The sequence below is a fragment of the Ochotona curzoniae genome, unplaced genomic scaffold (genome assembly GCF_017591425.1).
Source record: "Ochotona curzoniae isolate NIBS_2020 unplaced genomic scaffold, NIBS_Ocur_1.0 scaffold_3208, whole genome shotgun sequence".
In the NCBI taxonomy this organism is placed as follows: Eukaryota; Metazoa; Chordata; class Mammalia; order Lagomorpha; family Ochotonidae; genus Ochotona; species Ochotona curzoniae.
This window is the reverse complement of record NW_024467106.1, coordinates 16,085,431-16,109,769: the sequence shown is the minus strand read 5'-3', so window position 1 is coordinate 16,109,769 and position 24,339 is coordinate 16,085,431. Positions and strand designations below refer to the sequence as shown.

The window sequence follows — 24,339 nt, the reverse complement described above, 5'->3', positions numbered from 1 at the left end:
CTGTTGCTGGGTTTTGGTAGAATGTATAGGGTGGGGAAGTCATGCAGCCCAGGATGATACAACCCAGGGTCAAAACACAGGCTTCTTTTTTTCCTTGTAAGGAAGTATTTCCCTTATCATGAAGTTATGTGATATATCCATTGCAAAAAATATTTTGCACTTGTACTGGGATCCAGACCTCTGCTTTACTTAGTATAAATCATGTCCTTTCTCTAGGGCAATTTTTTTTTTCAACTCTACAATGGGACCTGGAATCCCTGCCATGGAGGACATTGCTTTTTTTTAAAAAGATTTATTTTACTTATTTATTTTTATTGAAAAGTCAGATATGCAGAGAGGAAGAAAGATAGAGAGGAAGACTTTCCGTTCATTGATTCACTCCCTAAGAGGCCACAATGGTCAGAGCTGAGCTGATCTGAAGCCAGAAGCCAGGAGTCAGGAGCCTCTTTCTGGTCTCCCACACAGATGTAGGGTCCCAAAGCTTTGAGCTATCCTAGACTGCTTTCCCAGGCCACAAGCAGGGAGCTGGATGGGTAGCAGGGCTGCTGGGAATAGAAATGGCACCCATGTGGGATCCTGGCATATGCAAAGCAAGAACTTTAGCCATTAGGGTACCGCGCCAGGCCCATGTCATGGCTCTTGAAGCACTGCTTGTGCAGTGTAGAAGGAAGGATCGTTGTGTTTTACTAAGTGTCATGCCCTGCTGGTTGTAGGTAGCCACTCACCTACCTCACTATTCCCTTTGTGGCTACTGAGCTGTACCTTGTATGATGCAGATGTGGAAGGGCAGCTGTTGCCTGAACAGTAAATAAACAAACAGGCTCAAGTCCCCACTCTTGTCATGTGGCTTTTGTACTTGGCTTTATAACTGATTTTAAGATGCTCAGGCATCATATGGATAAGATTATTTTTAAAGACTGTTCTGCACACAAAATCAATATTCACAGGAACAACATAATATGACATGTCTCCCGGCTTTGGCAGAAATGTGGGAGTCCTACAGGATGCTTGTGGGTTCCCTTAATGTGAGTTCACGGTGTCTGAAGGATCCCTGTGACCACCTTGCCCAAATACAGACAAGGGACATTTTGGAGTCAGCATGACAGCAACATTGATGGCAACTAACTGTGCCGGGCTCTGTGCTGAGGGCTTTGTTCTGGAGACAGAAGAATAGGGTTATTGTGTTAGCAGCTTCTCCAGAGTCTCTGAACTACATGTCCATGCCTGTGAATGGGCTTACAATGCCTAATAGGACTTCCAAAGAATTCACTGGAATACTGAACTTAAAGCATTAGGTACTTGATATGTAGTGTGTTTTACATTTCAGATAGAATTTGGGGAACCATGCATTTCACAGCAGATGGAACATTCTGCTGATCCTGGACCTTGCATTGTTTTGATTGTTTCCTTCCTTAAGGGGAGAGGTAATCACTTGAGTGTTAAAGTAAGAAAATTTTTGAGTGATAAATGAAATGACTGTGGGGCTGGTGCAGTGGCTCATCAGACTAATCCTCTGGTTGTGATGCTGGCATCCTTATGGAGGCTGTTTGATATCAATGGTGATTGCTTCATTTCCAATTCAGTTTTCTTGTGGCCTGGGAAAGCAACAGAGGATGGCTCAAGTCCTTGGAACCCTGAACCCATGTGGGAGACCCAGGAGAAGCTCCTGGTTCTGGATCGACTCAGCTCTGGTTGTTGCAGGCATTTGGGAAGTGAACTAGTGGATGGAAGATCTCTATCTCTCCTTCTCTCTCAGTAAATCTACCTCTCAAATAAAAATAAATAAATTAAAAAATGAGTATGATGTGTAAGGCTCAAAATAGGTAGCTTTTTCGTATTGAACTTGCAGGATATTATTAGGCTTCGCAAAAGCTAAATTAGATGCTGAGGAGGGTTCTTTCCTCTTCAGTAGCTAATATGGTATATACAGTCTGATGGTGATAAAATATGTTCCTGACCACAAATGTCAGTGACTTTTGAAGTAGATAAAAACAAGACCCTCAATCCAGACCTCTTTTGGAAGTTCTTATGTTCTTAGGGGCATTTGGTGGAAAATGCTTGACCCTGTTGGAGTTGAATGCATCATTGTTCCAGCCTATAAGGGAGCAGGAAGTCTCTTTCATCAGAGAATTAGACTTCTTCACAGAAGTCTGTTTAGACACCAAGAACTGGCTTATTCTGTCTTAATAAAGCATATTTATAGACTATGGAATTTTATGGTGGTAAATTAAAAAAATTTTTTTTTCTGTGTTCCAATTCCACATAGGGCCACATCAACCTTGTTTGGCTGGGTTGTATACCTCTGGCTGCCTCTGTTCCCTGTCTCTGGAAGTTGCACGGCATCTCTTGGCTGGGTCCCAGGCAGAAGTTGAGCACTGTCCTTGGATCTTTGCTCTCTGACAGCTGTGAAGTGCTTGATGGCTTCATGGCCAGAGGCTCAGAATCTCAAATGTCAGCTTCAAGACTGAGTAGAGAATGTTCCCTGATTACATAAACAGGTACATCTCTGCTTACACCTGTTGGAAGGCCCACCAAAACCTCCACTCTAAGTTCTGGGAAGGAAAACAGCCAGGAAAGAACTTCAAGATCATGCAGGCTAACTCTCTCACTTATTCCTTTTTTCATTGTTGAGATAGATTACTGAGGCCCAAAGAAGGAAAAATATGTCCAGGATCATAAATCAAATCCTTGGGCGAGCTATGATACAGATCTAGGACTGTTTGATTCAACATTTTTAGTGCTTAAGAAGTTTCTAATTGTTCCCTGGTTTCCTATCTCCCTTTGTCCCTTAATAACAGAACCTCTGGTGTATGGAAGGATATATGACTGTCTGGAAGAAATAGTCATTTTCTAATCTTCTTTGCAGTAAAGGTGGCTGTGAGACTAAAGTTCTGACCTATAACAAATGAATGATAATTATGTATTATGTGACTTCAGGAAACATTGTCTTATCCTTCCTCTTCTCTACTGGCTAGAATGTGCAAGTGACTTATTGCCACAGTGACGCTGAGTAACAGATAACCACAAAACCTCAGTGCTTATGATAATGCCTGATTATTTCCCTTGTTGTGTCTGGGATGGCCAGTTGAGCAGTTCTACTGGGATTTGCTTGGCTTGTCCACATATCCTGGGAGTTGGCTGGTGACAGGATGATCTGTGGTGATCATGGCTGGGTAGGCTGTGTTGGTTTAATCCAGTTCATGTCTCCCATGTCCTAGCAGGTTGTCCCATACCAACAGCAAAGGCCATCAGTGATAAGCAGAAACACAAGAGTGATTTTTTTCGGCCTCTGCTTGTGATGTATTGGTTGATATTCCATTGACCAAAGCAAATCATGTAGCTAGGCATAGAAACAGAGTAAGATGGGATATGTTACTATTACACGGCAGAATTAGAGCTAAAGAGCAGGATGAGAATTTGGACTTTAATGGATCCAGTCCATCACATATGGGTGATTGAATGGAAGGAATGAGAGGAAAAGACAGGAAAAAAGACGAAGCAGATGGAGAGCAAATGTTATTCGCTGTGTCCAATGCTAGGGAGAGGAAGCTCTAATGGGCATTTTTCCAGGATTCTCTGTGATGACCTGCACTGGGTTCATTCTGGCCTGGGCACTGCCTATGACACCTGCTGGCCTGGAAGGCTGGAGCTTTGCTGTGGACCTAGGTGGCAGAGTGTTTGTAGTCTTTTACTAGCTTTTCACCTGGGGAATCTTTGCCTCTGGGTGAGTGAGTCATTGTGAAAGGCTTCACAATTTTAGTTTGTGGTTGGGAAGAGTCTATTAGGAAACAAGAGGCCTTTTCAGGGGCCCCAAGTTCATAACATGAGAACAGTGGTGCTAGGGTCTGAGGTGTGGACTGGGAAGCAAGGGACATGTTTCAGTACTGCTTCTGACAAACCAGAAAAAAGAAAATAACATCACAAATGTGTGTCTCTCCTGGAAAATTTCTGTGTGTCAGTAAGGGAAGAGGTGAAAGAAAAGGCTAACACAAATTCATGTTTTGTTTTAAAATTTATGAGTGAAGTTGGACATCTTGTCTCTTGATTATTGCTTGCAGTTCTTGCCTATTTTTTGCTCAACTGTGGTTTTTGTATTTTTACTCATTGAATTCTTACTTAGTAGAGCATCAAACCTTTGCATGGTAAATCGAAAATCTCAATAAGCAAGTACATTTTCAAGTTTTCATACTTCTCCAGACTCCTGATAATCTATTTTAAAAAATAAAAATTCTTCTAGTACTAATAGATGTAATAATTAATTTTTTTGTACGCATTGATGATCCTTTGCTATCAGTTGTTTCAGATACTTCCAGATAATGTTTGTAGTTTGTGTAAGTCAGGCCTGGAGCAATGGCTCAATTGACTAATACCCCCTCTACAGGCACCAGGATCCCATATGGGCGCCAGTTTGTGCCCTGGCTGCTCTGCTTCTCATTCAGCTCGATGCTTGTGGCCTGGGAAAGCAGACCTGCACCTGTGTGGGAGACCTGGAGACCTTGCTTCAGATCGGATTGCCTCAGCTCTGACTGTTGTGACCATTTGGAGACTGAACCAGTGACCAGTGGATGGAAGATCTTTCTCTGTCTCTCTTTCTTTCTCTGTAAATCTTAAAACAAAAACAAAAACAAGAATTTGTGTAAGTCATAAAATGGTCATTGTAGAATTGAAGCCATAAAGCAATTAGTGTGAAAATTAACAATGTTTCTAAGTTTTACAATAGTTGGTGCAAAACATGAATAAGTATAACCAAATTTTCTTTAAAGATTGAAACATAAAGCCCAACTTATTTTGATGGTATGCTCCATATAATTTATTTTCTGTAATAGATAAATGATTCTTGCACTGAAGAGCCCAAATCAGGGGTACAATAGCAGATCTACTTCTAAGTAGCTAAACCCTGGAGGCCTGAGCTGTGTCTGATACCACTTTACAGAAAAACAAATTTGGCCACTGTCAAATTGAAGAAAGTGAAAGTAGGGGTGTCTAAAAATAAAACAGCTTATCCAAATGCAACTCTGATGAGAGATGTTGAGGCCTGGATGAAGAAAGGTCAGGGAGCCACCTGGAACATGCGGTTCTTAACCTGGTTTTGTACACATTGCTTTGGGTTGTCTCCCAACCGGACATAGCTCATGTCCCTTTAAGTGGTGACCTGCCTGGTCCTAGATACCTTAGCTCAAAGCCAGTTTCCTTATCTGCTTCAAAAGAGAAGAAAAGATGTTATATAATGTTGCCTCAGGGAAGAATAGCGGCTTTATTTCCTCATCACTTGAGTAAATGCAGCCTAACCTCCATAAGTCTGCTAAATAGATCCAGGGCTGTCTCGTTCTGTCTCCATCCTTTTATCCCTTACTCCATGGCTTATGCTGAAACATATCAAAGAGATGTCTTTTCCTGCCGGAGGGCTTGTGATTCTTCTTACTTATGAATTCAGAATGAGTGAGAGACTGAAGGCATTGGCACCAAGCTCTGACAGTTTTGTGATTGAAGGGCTCAGTGGGGACACCTGAAATCCCCTTCAATCAGAGGCCAAACAGATCTTCGAAGAAACAGCCCAGGGATTCTGATCCTGTCAGTTGGAATCATGTGGGACAGTGGTGCCTGGGGCAGAATGAAAGTTTCTGATAGCAGAGATGAGACTGAGATTCCTTTGCTGTTCTTTCTGATAAAACCTTGCAGGTGGAGTCTTAACTTCCCTAGACCCATGGCCCCTGCCCTCTCTGCTGAACAGTGACCAGGACTGGGAGGCATCTTCTGTCAGGACTTAAGACCACTCCTTGTGTGCTATGCTTGACAAATAGGTTGTTTCATGAACATTTATGTGTTGGAAGCTTGACTACTGGGCTGGTGATATGGGACAGGGCTAGGGAACAACCTCTGAGAAGTGGGGTCTAGTGCGAGGGGTTCAGATCGCTGAGGGTGCTGCTTTGGAAAGGTATTAAGATAGATCTGTGGGACCCTGAGTTATTCTAAAAGCAGCGGCGCTATCTCTGGATTTCTTTCTGGCTTCCTTTCTGGTCCCCTGATCTCTCCATCAGACAAATACTCCCGAGCTTACGATACCTTCTGCTGTGGGGTCCTCATCAGAGTTGGTGACTTGAATGTGCAGAACTGTGAGCTAAGTAAACCTCTTCATAAATACCCGGTCTCAAATATTAGAGTAATAGAAAATGGACAAATACATCATGTTTTGCCAAATAGCATGAAGGTGGCTACTTCCAGATTACTGGCTTACAAGTATCCAGGGTACTAGGATTTAGTGTGTGTGTCTGTGTGTGTTTTATAGATTTATATATTTGAAAGTCAGTTATACATGGAGAAGGAGAGACACAGATCCTTTATTTGCTGGTTTACTCCCTGGAATGCTGCAAAGACTGGGACTGGGCCAGGCTGTGACCAGGAACTTCCTTTAGGTCTCCCATGTGCGTGGCAGGGACCCAAGCACTTGATCCATCTTCTGCTGCTTTTCCAGGACACTAGCAGGTTGCTGTATTGGAAGCAAATCAAAAGGGATGCTGGCATCACAGCCAGTAACTTTACCCAATATGTCACAATGCTGGCCCATGGAGTAAGTCTTTGGAGGTGTAAAAATCTATTTTTCTCAGATTCTTTAGAATCATTTTACCTTCTATGACCTCAGTTTCCTCACTGCTAATATATATGTATCTCTCACCCTGGGGGATTGGGAGAAGGCTGGGCGGAAAGGGGTCCTCTCTGCTTGCACACCCTTCAGGTGGAGGACATAGACAAGCCTCGTGCTACTGCAAGAGAAGCTTGATATTTTCCCTATTCCTTTCACAAATGACCCATGCTTGATTTCTGAGAACTTCTGTTCTTAAACATTGCTAGGCTATGTGAGATGACAAGGCAACACAGACATCCCATCTCAGCAGCAAGGAGATCATTGCAACTTTGGTTTGTCCTTTTATGTATGAATCCTTTCTTCCTATCTCTGTCAACCCTGGATTTAATATCCAGGTATCTGAAAATTCTGAGGTGGTTTTTTTTTTTTTTTGGTTTTTGTTTTCCAGCATATTGGACAGTGATTAATTTTGACAGTGAACTCGTTTTTTTTCAAGCTCTTAAGAGGCTGGTGTATACACTAGATACTATGGTGTTCATTTATAATATATGTAAGTAAAAATGCTAATCTGTTACTATAGGATGTGAAAATGATGATTCAATTTAGAGATTTTGTTGTGGAAGGAATAGCCTAAAAACCTTTTGTCTGTATTAGGTTTCGGGCATGATGGTGCTACATAACAAATAGCCTTTTGTTTCAGTGGTTCATGACAACACACTTCCTTACTGTTGGGTCTGTAGGACAATTTATGCGACTCTGTTGGACTTAGCTTGGTAAAGCTGGGCTTGCCTTGAGGGTGATGTTCAATTTGGGTCCTTTTCACATATCTTGGTTCCATGACCTAGTCTGAAAGGAAAAAGCTATTTAGAAGGTGCTTTTTTTTATTATGATAAATAGCATGAGTCCAAGATTAAGTGGACAGAGACCTGTGCCCTTAAGGCCCGAATTTGGAACTGACACTGTAGCAATTTCACCCACATCTAGCATGCCATATGGCCAAGACAGGTGTCAATAGGCTATATATATGTCGTCTCTTCTACTTGGAAAAAAAGTCATGTCACAGTACAACAAAGTATCCTAATAGTTATCATAAGGCATGGAACAAAGAGAGCCACTCACCTCCCAGAAAAGCTACAGTTGGATGATTGGGGGACTCATCTGCTACTCAACCTAGAGTCATGCGACATAAGACAAGTAGTGGTTTCACAAATGAGCTCCAAATTGAAAATCACAATATCAAACGCTCTGAAAGGTCGTGACTGAATTCCAGGTGAGCTCTTTCCTATGTGTCAACTCTATTTATTGGACTCCAGGCCTGGAGCAGCAAGTCCTGGTTGAGACCACACTGGAGATAAGATGTTTTTTTCTAAACAGACTTGACTTTAGTGATCACACACTCATGTGTTATATGTTCACTTGTCTTGTTTTCATCTTCAGGGACTAGGCTAAGGCCAAGGCTTGTATATTAGCCAGCTTTTTAAAAAATTACTGCAATGAAATAATAGAGATAGGCTAACTTTATAAAGAAAAAGTCCCTCAGTTCTGGATTTCCAAGATTGCTGGGTCACATTTGGTAATGGTCTTTTTGCTCGCAAAATCCCAAGGGGATAGAGATTATCACATGGATAGGCTGTGTGTGTTCAGTTTCTTATGAAGCTACCAGATGCAGTCTTGGGTATTTCCCTATAAGGAACATATCCTAATCACCCCATGAAGATTCAGGCTCCAAAGATATAGCCAATCAAGTTTCTACCATCTCAACACTTCATCTGGGAATGACATTTCAACACAGGGAGCTTTGGAGGATACTCATTCCACTTTCAAGCCATAGCAGTTTGATTGTTTCTGTCATTTTCATGTTCTGCCTAAAGCAACATCAGATAAGAAGCTGTGTGACCATCTGCCTACTGTACTCATGGCAGATACTTGGTGAACAAGGCTCCTCTTTCCGGGTAAGTTTTTGGCTACCACAGAGTGGACTCAACAAAGAGCTCTCTATAGCTATTACCAAAATAACCATAAACTACATGGTTTTTTAAAATCATAAGTGGAAATGTCCATGGTGTTAACAGTAGTTTTAGAGATGGAATTAAAAGAGCTTTACCTTGGAGGAACACAGGTTCTTATTCCTAGCACTGTGGGTCATTTCCTTGGGACCTAAGGCAAGCCATGATCTTTGTGCGACTTTAGTCTTCTGATGCAGTGTGGGCTCAGGCATTGGTCAGTCAGGTGTCCCCAGCAGCTGGCCTGGGATTTCAGAGCCTCATCTTTCTTGTTGGTGAAATAAGGTCAAAATTTCTCAAATGACTGGGGATGAAAATGATGTGGAAATTACAAATTTTCTGAAAAGCCTACAGGGCCCTCATCTGGGCTCATCATTTTCAGCTCCTAAGGGATTATTCTCTCAGGAAGAACCCAGATGACCTGAGAGAGGACAGAGGACTACCTCCCAGGAGTCTGGGGTCAGGAGAGGGGGTGGTCACTTCCTGCTGGACTGTGAGCATGCTTGCAGTTTCTTCCCAGAGAAAGGGAACAGCTACATTATCTCACGGTGATATGAGTGTGCATGTTGGAAAAAAATACCACCCCCCACAACTTTTACTATCTTTTGGCCTCTTCTTGGTCTCTGTAGAGAGATCAGGGATGCCCTGAAATTGAGAAAGTGGTAGAGAACTAAGCCCCACTTGCCTACCACATGACTACGTGATGCATGCTAAGTCATTTCAGGACTCAGAAGATGCACAGAGCCCTGCCCTGCGGGCTGTTTGAAGGTCACACCGACTGTACAATGCTGGGAAATAGGCTCAATGTCTCAGTCTGTGGGCACCCTGTGCCTGGGGTACCATTTATCAGGGTGCTCCTTGGCCACCTCCTCCCCTCAGCTTCCCTCCAAACCTTATTTCAGAGACCCTCTTAGCAGGGGCAATTTTATTTTTCAATATTGTTTGTATTGATCTCTTTTTCTGGGTTTCCTTCAGTGGGACTGACTTGGTATGCACCATGTGATAGCCTAAGATCTTGGGACCCAAAGATGCCAGGGCCTACCATTTGTTGGAATTTTTTTTTCCCCCAAACTTAATTTGAGTCAGGTAGGAAAATGTGACTCATTGTGTCAAGAAACTGAGGCCTTCTGTGTTCGGTTACACTCCCTGGGAGAATAGAGGCAGAATGACCCTTGTCAGTCTCCTGGAGCTAGAAGACCACTTAGAGGCACCTGCTGGGCTGTGCTGTCCCAATTAAACCTCATGAGACACAGGGAGGGAGAGAGGTAGGCCTATGATCAACTCTGTTTTGCAGAGGCAGCTCAAGGTAGGTAAAGAGTACATTGAAGCAGGGAGGACTCCAGTGGTCACTCTCCTTAGTGAGGATGGATGATTAATCCCCTTTCCACTCTGCCTGAAAAAGTCTGTGTCATTGAAGATGGAATGGCATTCTAATTGAGCTCTGAGCAAAGTCCTTCTGTGCTGAGCTTCCATTTCTGCTGTGGTAAAATACAGTCCTTTGTGTTCGACCTCTAAGTGGGTTTCAAAACTTAGATTCTGTGTTCTTTGTTTGGTGCTGCTATAGGTTCTTTTTTCACTCTGGAACAGAATGAAGATGACTCTTGCAGTGATCCCAGGCTCCAACTGTGGAGCTGCTGGGTAAACTGAGAAGGAGAGAGAGGTATGACTTCAGTATTGTAAGACAATGGGTCAATGACTTTTACATGGATGAAAAGATGACTGGTGTCTTCATGGGTAATCTAGGTGTTTCTGAGGGGCCTCCCTGTGCCTCTCTCTACCTTTGCACTCTTTCAAAGTTCTGTGAGTTGTAGATAACTCAAAACTGTGCAAATTGGTCTTGCTCATAGACATGCCAGTTTTTCTGATGGGGATACCATTGGCTCATCACAACTCCTGTGGAATAATCGAGATCTACATCTATTTGTCAATTCATTGAAATTCTCTCTTGAACCAGTTGTGACATCTTACTTGTTCCCCCATGGCTGTGCTAAATAAAATCTTTGATACGTGTTTATTTTATATTTCAAAGGAGATTATGCTTGCTTACTATTTTAGAATTATCCTTTGCAGTATATAGCACAAGTTTGCTTGGCTCTGAGTGAAGAGTTGAGGATACACAATTGTTTCTGTTCTTCTGGCTACAGAGTGTATCTCTGATTCAAACTGTTGCCCAGGGTGCCCCCCCCTCTGGGCTGACTTCATGTGGCTACTGCTTGTTCTGAGTGTGACCATGAGTTTTCCTCTCTACATCCTCTGAAAGAGAATCTATTCTCCCAAGCTCCCCACTTCTGCTGGCCTTCTATTTGTTTCTGTGCTCAGATTTGACTTGGGATGATTGGAGGGACATAATGACCTACTGTGGGGCAGAGATGAAAGTTCATATGTGTGTGTCTGAAGGAACCGACCCGCAAACATTCTCAGTACTGACCCACAGTCATTCTAGGGACTGTCAGAGATGGTCGGTTAGAGAGATGGAGCCTACACCGTCTCTTTGTTCATTTATGAGAGTTCATTTGCAAGGCTAGTAGAACTCTCTACAACTAAAAGATGAAACTGGGGCCTGAAGAGCCAATAAGGGCACTATGTTACGTATCCCCACTCCTTAGGGCAGGTGGTGGGACTTTCCGAGGCCTTCAGGACCTCTGGGGTGATCTCTGGGAAGTTTCTCAGTTTACTTTTATAAATGTATTTCCATCCTTTGAATTGAGTCCTACAATAACTTTTGCTACCAGGGAGGAACAGCTTGACTGTCCTCCACTTGACACATGAAATATGAACTTCAGAGACAGGAAGTGACTTTTTCAAGGTGGCTGCCTCAGAGAAAAGTCCCAGGCCAAGGCATGGCAGCCCTGGGTATCCCTAGCTCTGTGTTCTGCTTTGATTCTAGAATGCTCCCAAGCAAGCTTGGCTGTTGGAGAAGTTTCCCGATTTTGCCAGAAAGAGAGAGGGAGAGGGAACAAAGCATGGAGGAAAGGAGGGAGAGAGGGAGGGAAAGAGAGAAAGAGAGAAAGAGAGAGAGGCACTAATTTTTAATTTTGACTTTGTTTGGGGTAAAGGGCAGGACCCCATCTCTTCCTTTCTGTTTTGGATAGTCTACTAAGCTGACAGTAGCTGACACTAACTTTCCCTTGAGATGTCAACAAAATGGGGCTAATTGACTTGGCTGCTAACCAGGGGTAGTTGGAATGTGGGGACTCCCCTAGTCATCCTTTTCAATAGCAACAGGTGCCAGGAAACTTCATTGTGGTGTCTCCAAAACCAAGACTGTATTTCTCTTGCAGAACAAAGTGTGAAGATAGGTGGTTCAACCCCAGAATCATTAGAGATCATGGTCTTCTTTAGCCTTAGCTGTCTAATATTGATAACAAAGGGGAGATACACTGACCCAGAGTTATCTTTTCCAGGCTCTTAAGATGGCTTTTGGGATGTTCTCCTGATGCAAAAGACCCAGTAACAAGAGCAAGTAGCAAGCACGTTTTGTGGCGTGTGGAGGAAGGGAACTGCTGGGGACAGCAGTGTTCTTGAAGGCAGCAGCACTGCACGGGCCTATACATACCTTAACAAGGAGTCCCATCTTGCCATAAGAAGAACAGCCATTGCAGCTGGGAAAGAAAAATTCAGGGAGGAGGTTTATCTGTGGATTCTTCTCTGGTGCCACTACCAGCTTTGGGCTGACAAATCTTTGTTTTCCATGAAAGAGGGTTTACACTCAGGACAGAAAGCAAGCAAAGGGCAGGGAGGGGCAAAAGTCAGAAAAAGACCCTTGTTTGTGTGAATCTTTCTCTTGCTATTTATTGAAAACAAGGGCTGAGACCTGCTCCTGTGTTGTCAGTGCCTTGAACTTCACCATCCTAAACGTTAAGGCGAGGGACGCTTTGGTTTCCTTCAGGAACCACCAGCATAGGCTACTGCTTAAATTTAAATGAATTAAAATTTAAAGGAAAATGGACAAGAATCCAGCTCCACATATTATACAAAACATTTAATGCTGACATCAGACACTCCTGTACCTAAGACTGTGTCTGGGGGCAGATTCTGTTGCTCTGCCCTCTGGGTTCTCCTCTGCTTCCACTTAGCCATTAGTAGGGTCCACACTGCTCATGCCTCCTAAGTGTCTCCTTCTTATTACAAAGAATAGCTGTGGCTGATAGTGCAGGTCCCATGGCTCAGGGCTCTCCTTTGTGTATCCAAGGCCTCTGCAAAGTGATGGGCAGTCTTCATTGCCGTCTCCCCACCCCCACCTCTTTCACTAGTGTGACAGAGTCTGGGCAGGGCTGTGTGTGTCAGGGTCTTCCGTTCTCTCTCCCATCAGCTCCACGGGTTTATCATTCCTCTGCTAGTAATGGCATCTCCTGTTTTGTGAAGGCAGAAATAACCACAGGTAGTTTTGATTTCAAAGAATATTTGAGAAAATAATGCATTTTCCCCCTTTTCACCAAGATGGCGCCAAAGGCGAAGAAGGAAGCTCCTGCCCCTCCCAAAGCCGAAGCCAAAGCAAAGGCTCTGAAGGCCAAGAAGGCGGTGCTGAGAGGTGTCCACAGCCACAAGAAGATCTGCACGTCCCCCACTGGCAGCCCTAACACCCCTGGAAGAGCACCCCAGGAGGAACAATCTTGACCACTATGCCATCATCAAGTTTCCCCCGACCACAGAGTCCGCTATGAAGAAGATAGAAGACAACACACTGGTGTTCATTGTGGATGTCAAGGCCAACAAACACCAGATCAAAGAAGCCATGAAGAAGCTCTAGGTCATTGATGTGGCCAAAGTCAATACCCTGACCAGGCCTGATGGAGAAAAGAAGACGCAAGTGCGGTTGGCTCCTGATCATGATGCTGTGGATGTTGCCAACAAAATTGGGATCATCTAAACTGCATCCAGCTTTCTAATTCTAAATATATGTTTTTCACCATAAAAAAATAGTATATCTTCTTCTTCTGTGCACATTTAATGTTTGTCCCATGGAATAATGAAGAAGCCATTCACCAAAGCTTTTGGTTAAGCACCAGGTATTCACGAGTTTCCAAAGACGCTCAGTCCTCCGTTCCTCACTTCCAGAGGCAGAGGGCCCAGGAGGCAGACCTGACTACCTGACTGTCCTTGTCACTGAGTGAACTTGTCAACCACACTTAAACTGATTGGATTTCACCTTTGTCATGTTGGCTATGGGATGAAATGGGGAACCCACAGAGCATGGCCCCTGAGCTAGGAGGGCTAATCCTTTGTGTTTTGAAAGGACTTCATAAAAATAGAATAAAAAAAGAATATCTAACAGAAGCTGAATGTGACCTTCTAAACCTAACCTATCTTTGGTTTGTCTCTTCATAGGACAAGCTTGCTCACCCCTGCATTTGATGGACTTAGGGGTTTTTCCATCTTGGGATTTAGAATAGTGTTGCTTAGGTCCAGGGTCTTGACAGTAGGTGTCCTCATTTCTTGGGTCTCCCCATTTCCACAGCTGAAGAGAAATGGGAGAGGGCATGACTAATTAGGGACTTGCCTGGGAGACGTGAAATGGTGACTTTACAGTAAACAGGCTGATGCAGTCCTTGCAGAGATTTCGCTAGCAGGTGAGCAGTACGCCCACATCAGATCCAGGAAGCTGTGGGGCAGAAGAGTCTGGCTTTCCAGCCGCAGGTGAGCCTGCCCCTCCAGAGCTGACAGCAAGCTTCCGGGCATCAAGGAGGACTGACGGCAGCTCTGATGTTGTCATCCACAGCATGGGCACTGGGCCCTGCTTATCAGTAGCAATGGGGGAAACTGAGTCATGTGTAGTCTTCATGAGATACTAAGTTCTTTAATGCAACACTGGGTAGAGAGCCTCATAAGCAAGTTGGCCTCCTGACCTCATGCTCTGCTGGTTTAATGCCTGCTGCTCCAGGTCTGTGAATCACCCTTTTAGCACAGAGCTTAAAAGGTTCCCGAGTCTTCACTTTTATTTCTGGTGTGACCTTGAGCAAGTCACATCAGTTTCCCAGAACTCAGTTTTGTCAACGTTAAAATGGTGCCATATGTCTTAACAGGCCTACCGGTTGAGTTATTGGGAAAGTCAAAGGGTCCGGGGCAGTAGCCTAGTGGCTAAAGTCCTTGCCTTGCACACGCCAGGATCCTACATGGGCGCGGTTCTAATCCCAGTAGTCCTGCTCCCCATCGTGCTCCTTGCTTGTGGTCTGGGAAAACAGTCGAGGACAGTTCAAAGCCTTGGGACTCTGCACCCACATGGGAGATCGGGAAGAGGCTCCTGGTTTCTGGCTTTGATTGGCGCAGCTCCAGCCATTGCAGCTGCTTGGGGAGTGAATCATTGGACTGAAGATCCTCCTCTCTGTCTCTCCTCCTCTCTGTATATCTGACTTTCCTGGCCAATCTGAAGCCAGGAGTTTCTTCTAGGTCTCCCACACAGGTAGGTGCAGGGTCCAAAAGCTTTGGGCCATCCTTGCCTGCATTCCCAGGCCACAGGTAGGGGAGCTGGATGGATAGCCGGGCTGCTGGGAGTAGAAATGGCGCCCATGTGGGATCCCAGCATGTCCAAGGCAAAGACTTTAACCACTATGCTATCGTGTAGGGCCCTAAAAAGAAATAAATCTTCAAAAAAATTGGATTGCAACTAGGAAAGCACTAAAAGCCTGTAAGATTCACATGAAACTGTTCTTAAACTATCATGTTTAGGACACTTGTTTTCTACTAGGCACTTGGGTTAAATGGTTTGTACTCTGAGAGAACTTCCAAAAAGTTCATGGGAGAATGGAGTCAATTTTTTTTTCTTTTGCAAAAGAGCTTTGAAACTCCAGTCTAGTTTTCTATAATATATATCCTCAATGAACTTTTTGAAGAGTTCTAGTATCATCCCTTTTTATGGGTAAGGCAATTCTAGATCAGATACCTTATTTTTAAATTTCTGATTTGCTGAATTTGTTCAAAAGACAGAGAGATTGAGAGAGAGAGAGAGAGAGAGAGAGAGAGAGAGATATCATTTGTGGTCTGGTTCAACTCCCAAAAGCCAGCCACATCAAGGGTTGGGCGAGGATGAAGCCAGGAGCCGAGAATTCCATCTGCGTCTCCCATGTGGATGGCAAGTCTAGTTTTTTCATGAATTTCCCCACACATTTAGATAGAGGCTTCTAGGACCCCTGACAAATCACGTGGAAGACTGTCCACTGTGGCTCTCAACTGGGAGATTTATATTGTTTAATAATTCCAGAAGAAAGGAATAAACGAAGCAAAAAAAATCATCCCAGCAACAACAAAACAGAGATGGTGTCAGGATTTCTATGTTCTGCTTTGGGTGGGTTTTATGTGATTAGAGGTTTTCAAATCCTTTGATTTTCATCTCACTTATTCCACTGCTAATTTTCATCTCTTTTCTGCCTGCATTTTGGATAGTTGTGGCATGGAAAATTTGCAGTTGTCTGATCGTGTCTGAGTAATTGGCCATTTGTGGAGCTGGGCTACTGGGTTTTATAGCCACTCTTATTTCTGGGCGAAAGTTCATGAAAGCCTTCTGAGGTCTGGAAAATTTTATGTCTATTCTGTTGTCCAGGGCTCAGGGAGGCGAAGTGACTGCGCAGCATCATAGAATGACTGTGTAGCAGGGGCTGATTGCCAAAAGTCCCCTTGTCTGGGGAGGGCAGCCTAGCCTGATTTCACAGAATGCAATGCTAACAGCAGGACAAGCACTGGTGTGTCTCTGCTGTACTTCTCTTTTAAACATCACAATAATCACCTTATGACATAGGCATTTATAATCACTGCAGTTTTGCAGGTGAAGGGAAAACGCTTTGCCCAACCTCACTCAGCCAATTTGAGGTAGAGGCAGGATTTAAGCCAAGCTCAGAATCCACTCCCTTGCCCACTGTTTTTAGGCTGTCTGACCCAAAGGACATGGTCTTGGAAGGAGGAGAGGGTATCTTAGCTCCAAAATGCATTTGCCTTCGAGGTGTACTCCTGTCCTGGTCTAAGCTCTGCTGACAGTCTTGGTATGACCTCGGTGCTGCAGCCTCTCTTTTCTGAGTCTCAGCTTTTGCTCTATAAGTAAAAGGCATCCTAGGAGAGCTCCCAAGAAACAAGCAGAGGCCTCTGTGATTTCTCTAAGATCCCAAGGTCTTTGTCTTCTAAGCTTTGATCTATTAAAGTACTTTATTTCATGGTATAAACACCTAAACCCAAACAATGACAGCAAGTCTCTTATACCTTTTCACAGGGAGAGCATTTTATTAGTATGTGATGTAGGCCCAAACATAATTGATTATTCTGGTCTATTTCATGCCCAAGAGCAGGGGATGATAAATCTAGTTCTGGGGTGATGACTCCTAAACCACTACAGTATCTCCTTACCATGGTTGCAAGCTGAGCCTCTAACAGCATATCACAGTGAACACACACACATTTTCCACCCAGGGGACTGTATTTCCATGACCAGCCTGTGCTGCTCTCTTTCACAGAATGCTCAGTGCTTGAGCGATTTCAGCTCAGGATAGAGAAAATCTCATTTCCCACCTGACAGCAGCACTTTCTGCTCAAATTAGCTTGGGACTCTGGCAGCGCAGGGAAAAAGACTGTCTCCATGGCTTTGCCAAATGCTTCTTCTTTTTCTGTTGGTTGATTTAAGAGCGTCCATCTTCCCATCACAATGCTGCCCTCACCCCCTGTGCTAAATGGAGGCAAGGATTTCAGATAGGAAATGGGGCTTCATAGCTAAGTTTGCATCTTACCAGATTGCATAGAGAGCTGTTCTTGGCCACTTTGTCCTTTCTGTCTGCACTAGGTCTCCAAGCCAGGCTGAGGTTATGGCCCTCACCTCTGAAGCATCACAAAGCAGCTGCTGCATCCCCAGGTCCACATGTGCTCTGCATCCTCAATGGGTGTCCCCTGGAGACAGAAATTTGATGCAAAGAAGTACAGAGCTGACCAAGAGCAGAGGTTGCCTTGAGATGACTAACTTTCTGCCTGCCCCACTCACAGAGCAGGGGCCACCTCTCTTGCTGGTTCATTTCTAACCACCTGGAGCTTAGCACATCAAAATAAATTGAGCTATTTGGTCCTTGGAGGGTCACAAGATGGTCTGGGAAAATCCCATTTTTTTCTGCTTTGCCTGGGAATTCATAGTTGTTCTATCATAGTTCTCCGTTCCTGGGTAACAAATTACCTGCAAACCTAGCAATAGTATAGTAGACAAACTGTGGTTTTATGTGGATTTGGTGGAACAGGAATTTCGAAGCAGGTTCCTGAGTGGTCTGGCCTCAAGAGGGGTGTCCAAAGCAGATTTAATTTGGTTTGATAAACAGAATTGGAGAGAGGAGAGACAGATCTTCCAGCTGCTGGTTCACTCACCAAACAGTCATAACAATCAGAGTCGAACAAGTCTGAAGCTAGAAATCAGGAGCCAGGAGCTTTATCTGAGTTTCCCATGTGGGTTCAGGGACCCAAGTACTTGGACCACCCTTTGCTGCTTTCCCAGGCTATTAGCAATGAGCTGGATTAGAAGCAAAGCAGCTAGTACACAAATTGGTGCCCATATGGGAGGCTGGTGCTGCAGATGGAGACTTACTATACTTATGTGATGGCACCAACCCTGGGAAATATATTTTGAAGGTAACAGAGCCTGATGTATAATGCAAGAATGCACTCCCAATCTATGCTAAGAAGCAGAACCTCTCAATACTGTGGTCGCTCCTGCAGCCTTGTAGTCTTGCAGCCTCTCCTACTGCATCCTCCTCCACCCCAGCCCGTAACCCAACAGGGCCAGTCCCTTGAGTGGGGCCTTTGTTGATCCCAAGTCCTTCTCTTATATTTTTATTGCACCATTCTGTACTTACCGCTAAGCAACGTATGACATTGTTTTGCAGACTTATAAAACTACAGTAAAGTTATACTGTGTATGTGAGGGAGCTTGAAGGATACATGGAAATTTTATACTCTCTTTAAAAATGTAGTATTTTAAAAGACTTATTTATTTGAAAGGCAGAGGAGAGAGAGACAGATGGACAGGACAGACAGACTGATCTTGAATCCTGTGGTTCATTTACCAGATGGCCGTAGTAGCCAGGGTTGGGTCGGGATGAAGCCAGCAGACAGAAACTCCATCTGAGTCCCCCACATGTGTGCAGGCGTTCATGTACTTGGGCCATTTGTTGCCGTCTTTCCAGTCACATTAGCAGGGAGTGGCTTAGAGCAGTAGGGCCGGAACCAGCTTTCTTTTATGGGCTGCCAGTGTTACAAGAACTGACTTACGCCTCTGTGCTTTAATGTCTCCCCCTTTGTACTCTAACTGCATATTTTTGGGGGTACAGTGTGAGTGAGTACTCAACACACTGTATGAAAATCAGATCAGGTTAACATTTCTCTTTAAACATGAAAAACACTTTTTTGGATAATTATACATGGTCAGGAGGCATAATGCATACAATGTATTCAAAGTATTATTTTATGTCCAATTTTCCATAAACTTATTGAAGCCCTCTCATATGACATATTTTTTTCCATTTTGGTTTCTTCTACCTACCTTGATATTTTACATGTGAAAATGATTATTCATTCATTGTTTACATGCAATTAGTCCACTGGATAGAAATCATGATGCTTCTACTGCTCAAAACCTGTTGCAAATGGTCCTCTATCTCCTTATTCCCGACATGGTGACATCCCAGGAAAAGAGCTGAGCTTGTGACCTGGCACCTAAGGGCAGAAACCTAGAGTCTGAGCAGGAAACGTGGTTGAATCCACAGAGGGAGCAAAGAGGCTGCTGCTGCACCAGGGCGTAGTGGCTGTGGTTTCCTGACCGATGTCCTGGTGGTCTGGAGAACGCTGGGTCAGGTGAAGAACTATCAGAAACCTTTCCAATCCTGGGACACTGGAATGCCATCTTTAATGGGTTTACATTTGCTGCAGGAGTGGCTTCATTCAGTGGGTCAGCTACCAGGCTTTGTTTTCCCTCATCTGTAAAGAGTGCCACTCTGTGGATGCGAAACTCCTTGTGACTGGTGGGTTAGTTAGAAGCAATCTCATCTGGAGTAGCATGCAGTCTCAACACACACCGGGCTTTCCTTCCCCTGGATGATAATTCTTGCTTAGGCTTCTCTGCCAGGCCACTGCAGAGCCCAGGCTGTGTCTTCTGTGAAGCCACAGCGAAACACTGCCTAGTAATGAGAAGACCTGAGCTTTAGTCCCCTACTCCATTCCAGCTGTGTGATCTTCATAGCTTGTTAGCTCCCTGAGCCTCGGGCTCCCCACCTATAGTCAAGGAAAACCACCGCTACCTTTATAAAACTACTGTGTAGGTGAAATGAGACAGTGAACTTGGAAAGTTTGGAAGAAGTGGGACAGTAGGGTGAAGGTGAGAATCTCGTTATCTTCAGGGGCAGCATATGCTGTTGTTGGATGGTTCTCAGTTTGAGTTGGTCCTACTGCCTCCTAGCCCCTTGGAGCTCTCCTCTCTAGCTCTGTGTGATAGACTCTGGATAGCTTTATGTGAATCGGAAGACGCTTTGCATGTACAAAACATCCCCCATGAGTCTTTGTTTCTACGTAAAGTAAGTTCCTTATTCCATTCCAAAATAACTTTATGGTGAATAGTTTTCACAAAGCAGAAGGCTGTTGTTTGAAGAGCACAGAATGCTATGGAGTTGTAAGTTGATGTCATTGTTAATGAGATTCACTACTTTTGCCATAAGGTGAGACTCAGTATTCCCTGTTGGAGACAGAGGTTGCTAAGGATTTCCATGTTCCCAAATCCCAGGAACAACCTTTCAGCCCCTATCTGATTTACACATCTTAACACATGTTGTTCTCTTAGCTGCTTTGATACTTTTGGGTCCCCCTTGATTTCTCAGCCTCCTTTGCTATTTCTGCTTCCCACCAATGCTTAAACACTGTGTCCTAACATCTCTGTTCTTCCCCTTCCATGATTCTGGGAAGTTAAGCTCCTCTACTTCAGTAGCTTCAATTGCCATTCATTCATATGCTAATGGTTTCCAAAGACATCCAGTTCAAACTTCTTTCTGGGTGCCATGTTGGGTTTAGTGTTCCACTTGAAACTGGGCATTTTCATTAAGATGTCTTGAAAAGTTCAAAGCAAGCCATCTGCTGTTAGAAGTTAGACTGAGGGATCAGAGCGAAGTATAAACTTCAGGCACTCTGATAAGGGATGTGGGTATGTTACCTGCTAGACTAAATCCTGGTCCCAAATTGATCTTTCTAGAATACAGTCAGATCATGGTGATTGCTGGCTGGCTGGTTCATTCCACTTTCTCCAGATGCCCTCTTCCCCCACCACCCAAATTTGAACTCTGGGTGTTCTGAGACAGAAGAGGGAAGCATGGAAGTGGTGAAAAATTACTATAAAAATCCATGGGAAACTTTGAGGGAAATGACATTGTGGTTCTGGCTGTAGAGGGAGCATGACGTAGGGCCAGAGGGTCCCAGGGACTCACCCAGGGCATGGGTGTGGCTCCTACTCTTTCCTCTCACCCTTGGGTGACTTGGGGATCAGTGCCTTCCTAGCACTGCTGTGAGATGGAAAATTATAGGGACACCATGTGTCACCCCTGCAATTAAAGCCAAGACAAGCAACTGGAGGTGGTTATGGACTGTATTATGTCCCCAGTTTGCATGTTGAAGTCCTAATCCCCCCAGAATGTGACTATATTTATAGATAGGATCTTAAAGAAATAATACGTGAAAATGAATGAGCCCTGATCTGATATAGCTTCATTTTTCATAGGAAGAGAAGAGGCCCCAGAGAGGTGCGAAGGGAAGGCTTGCAATGATGCAGGAAGGTGGCCAGCCGCAGCCCTATAAAGAGGCTTCAGAACATGGCAACCTTGACATCTGGCTACCAGATGTGAGACCTAGGCTGCTGCTGTTGAAGTTGTCCAATCTGCAGTGCTTGGTCATGACAGTCAAACTGACTAATGGTGAACCACAGGCATTGAAAGAAAAGATAACTCTGTTATTACTTGTGTTATGAATATCTGTGTAGAAAGGCAACCAAATCAGCAGATACTCTTTTAAAAGAAGGGAATTCAGCAAGATTTCCAGATACAAATGCCAACTACTAAAACCTGGTAGAATGTTTCTTTTTTTGGCACATCTCAACTGTAAAACACAATGGATTTCTAATAAATGGGGCCAGAATTGGGCAAAATACAGAAATGAACAATTCACAGAAGAGGAAAGCCACATTGATTGTACATAAGTGAAGGGAAACTTCAACTCATTATTTTGTACTCCCTAGGTTGGCAAAACAAGAAGTTGGAAAGGCCAGCCTCAACAGCAGACATGTAACTCTGGAGACTAAAAGTCCAATATCAAGATGTCAGTAAAGTTCTCCTCCCACACCCTGCTGAGGTCTTGCTTTAGTGTGTGAATAACCCTGTACTATCATTGAATCTTCCGTGTGTGTGTGTGTGGTGTGTATGTGCCCAAGTAGCCTTTCCACAGTAAGAAAAACAGTCCCATTGGATTGGGACCAAGCCTATATGTGCTCATGTTAGCTTATTTCCATCTTGAAAGACCTTATTAAATACAATCACCTGCTCAGGTACTGGGAGTGAGGGTTTCAATATGTGAATTTGGGGTGGCACAACTAAGCCCAGAACAGGCACATAATATTAGTGGATTATCTGCATGATCATGACCTATTTTACACACTTTTAAAAGGCTCAACTGGTCAGCATTGTAGCTGAGACTATATAACTGATTGCCATATTTAAATTAGTTCTACATCTTATGATGCCATCCTACTTGGGTTTAAGTGTGAAGTTATAGTAACTTTATAACATAAGACAAGGAAGGAATTTTTTTGCCCTATGCTGAGTATCCTACAGAACTGCTGTGGACCCTGTGTGATAGCCTAGTGGATAAATCCTCACCGTGCATCCACCGGCATCCCATAGGGGTGCTGGTTCTAATTCTGGTTGCTCCACTTCCCATCCAGCTCTCTGCATGTGGCCTGGGAAAGCAGTACAGGATGGTCCAAGTCCTTGGGCTCCTGCATGCACATGGGAGACCTGGAAGAAGCTCCTGGCTCCTGGCTTTGGATCAGCTCAGCTCCACTCATTACAGTTAGTGAAGAGCGAACTAGTGGATGAAAGATCTTACTCTCTGTAACTCCTTCTGTCTGTATATCTGCCTTTCCAATTCAAAAAAGTCAATCTTAAAAAAACCCACTGCTGTAGCCTCATCTTATGTGTGCCTTGGAGGTTGGTGGAACTGAACAGCAAAACTTTATAACCTCAATGAAAAGTGAATCAAAGAGGGGAACAAGGAGATGAACCGCACCATGAGTATAACTTTCAGCGTTTGAGGTCCAGTTGTCAACCTCTTGAAAACACAAAGGAGTAATCGAAACGCATTAGATCCGGTAACTTACCTGCTTAGACTTCCCCGTGGCTCCCACTACCCTCCAGAGAGAGCCACACACTCTACTGTAGACTTCCAGGTTTGTTTGTCCTGGTCCTGGCAGCTCCTCTAGCTCCCTTCTTCTCTCTGAATAACCTTCAGTTGCCTTTGGCTTTTTCATTTTCTTAATACTAACAGAACAGATTTTATATACTTCATCATTAGATACAGTTCTAAGAATATGACAATTGTTTCTTCCATGCTTTTGCTTGGAATGTTGCCTTGTCCTCCATACTCATCCCTGTGAACCCCTCTTCTTGCTTCACTTTGGCCAAATAGCACTTCTTCTGGGAAGCTTCCCAGACTTGCCCCGCTGCACCTTACTCTGGGCTTGATTCTCTTTGGTCTGATTGCTTTTCCACCCCATCTCTCCTTGTGGGAGCCCTCACAGGGCCTGGACTTTACTATGACATTTTAGGATGAATGACCAATGGACTCTCTAGGCTGGACTCAGCAACAGCTTTCCCCTAGTTAAGCATGCAAAGAAATGTGGAGTCAATCTTTGCTTGGGAAGTCAAACCATTTTTCATGAGGTTGTGACTCTCAGAAATGCGTTCATAGTGAAAACACTTCACAGGTTCTTATTTTGCAGTGAGAAGGACATGCATGGGTGGGCATCCCACTCCCTTAGTTTGCAGTACATACAGTAACTTCTTGCTGCTCCAAGGCTGGCTGAGACAGTCTCCCACCTTCGTACCTAAGCATTTGCTTCCTCTGCCTCTTTATCCCCTATGGACCTATTTGAAAAAAATGTTTGACCCAGGGGCATGTGTTGCCTGAGAAATTTCTGCTAGTAAGTGTCCTGGATCTTGGAGGATAGCATGTGCTGTGGCATTGAATCTGGCATTGGCATCTGAGACTCAAGGAGTAGAAAGGTTTGTGCAAGTCCTCCTGCAGTGGGGGCGGAGAAAGGTACATGAGCAGGGCTACCAGATAAACACTGTCTGGCAGTGTGTGTTCCAGGTCAGGTGAGATGCCAGCTTCCTTCCTTCATTCTACTTCTACCTTCCTGTTATGGGCCGGGAGGCATCCACTCTCTCCCCTTCAGTGCTTGGAAGCCTAGCTCCTCATGTAAACATTCTTAGAGACAGGGCATTTACAGAGTAGTAAAGGCTAAAAGAGATGGCAGAGATGGAGCCATAAGCACAGGAACTGGGGCTGGGGTGGACCTAATGGGGATTATTGGGGGTTGCTCTGACTAGGCTGTAGCTCCTGCTGGTATATGTGAGGTCTGAGTGTATGGTGGGCATGGTCAGGCTGCACCAATTGTCTTGAGTAGGAAATGGGGCTGGAGACAGCACTGACCCAACAACTGCCAACTACCAGTGTGTGTGTAGACTGATGTGGGTGATGGACAGA

At 44.2% G+C, this 24,339-nt stretch overlaps 1 protein-coding gene across 2 annotated transcripts in view; it reads left to right on the top strand.

Annotated features, from left to right (window-relative positions):
• The window catches only part of TMEM268 (transmembrane protein 268), a 127,126-nt gene that overhangs the window by 58,124 nt on the left and 44,663 nt on the right, over positions 1-24,339 (top strand). The window contains exon 8 of one of the 2 annotated variants that reach the window (XM_040963338.1): positions 13,027-13,623. The exons of the other annotated variant lie outside the window; for it this stretch is intronic. Within the exon in view, the coding sequence (XP_040819272.1) occupies positions 13,027-13,203 (177 nt within the window). The 3' untranslated portion in view covers positions 13,204-13,623. Of the gene's footprint in view, positions 1-13,026; positions 13,624-24,339 lie in introns of those variants that run through there. 2 annotated transcript variants of the gene reach the window in all.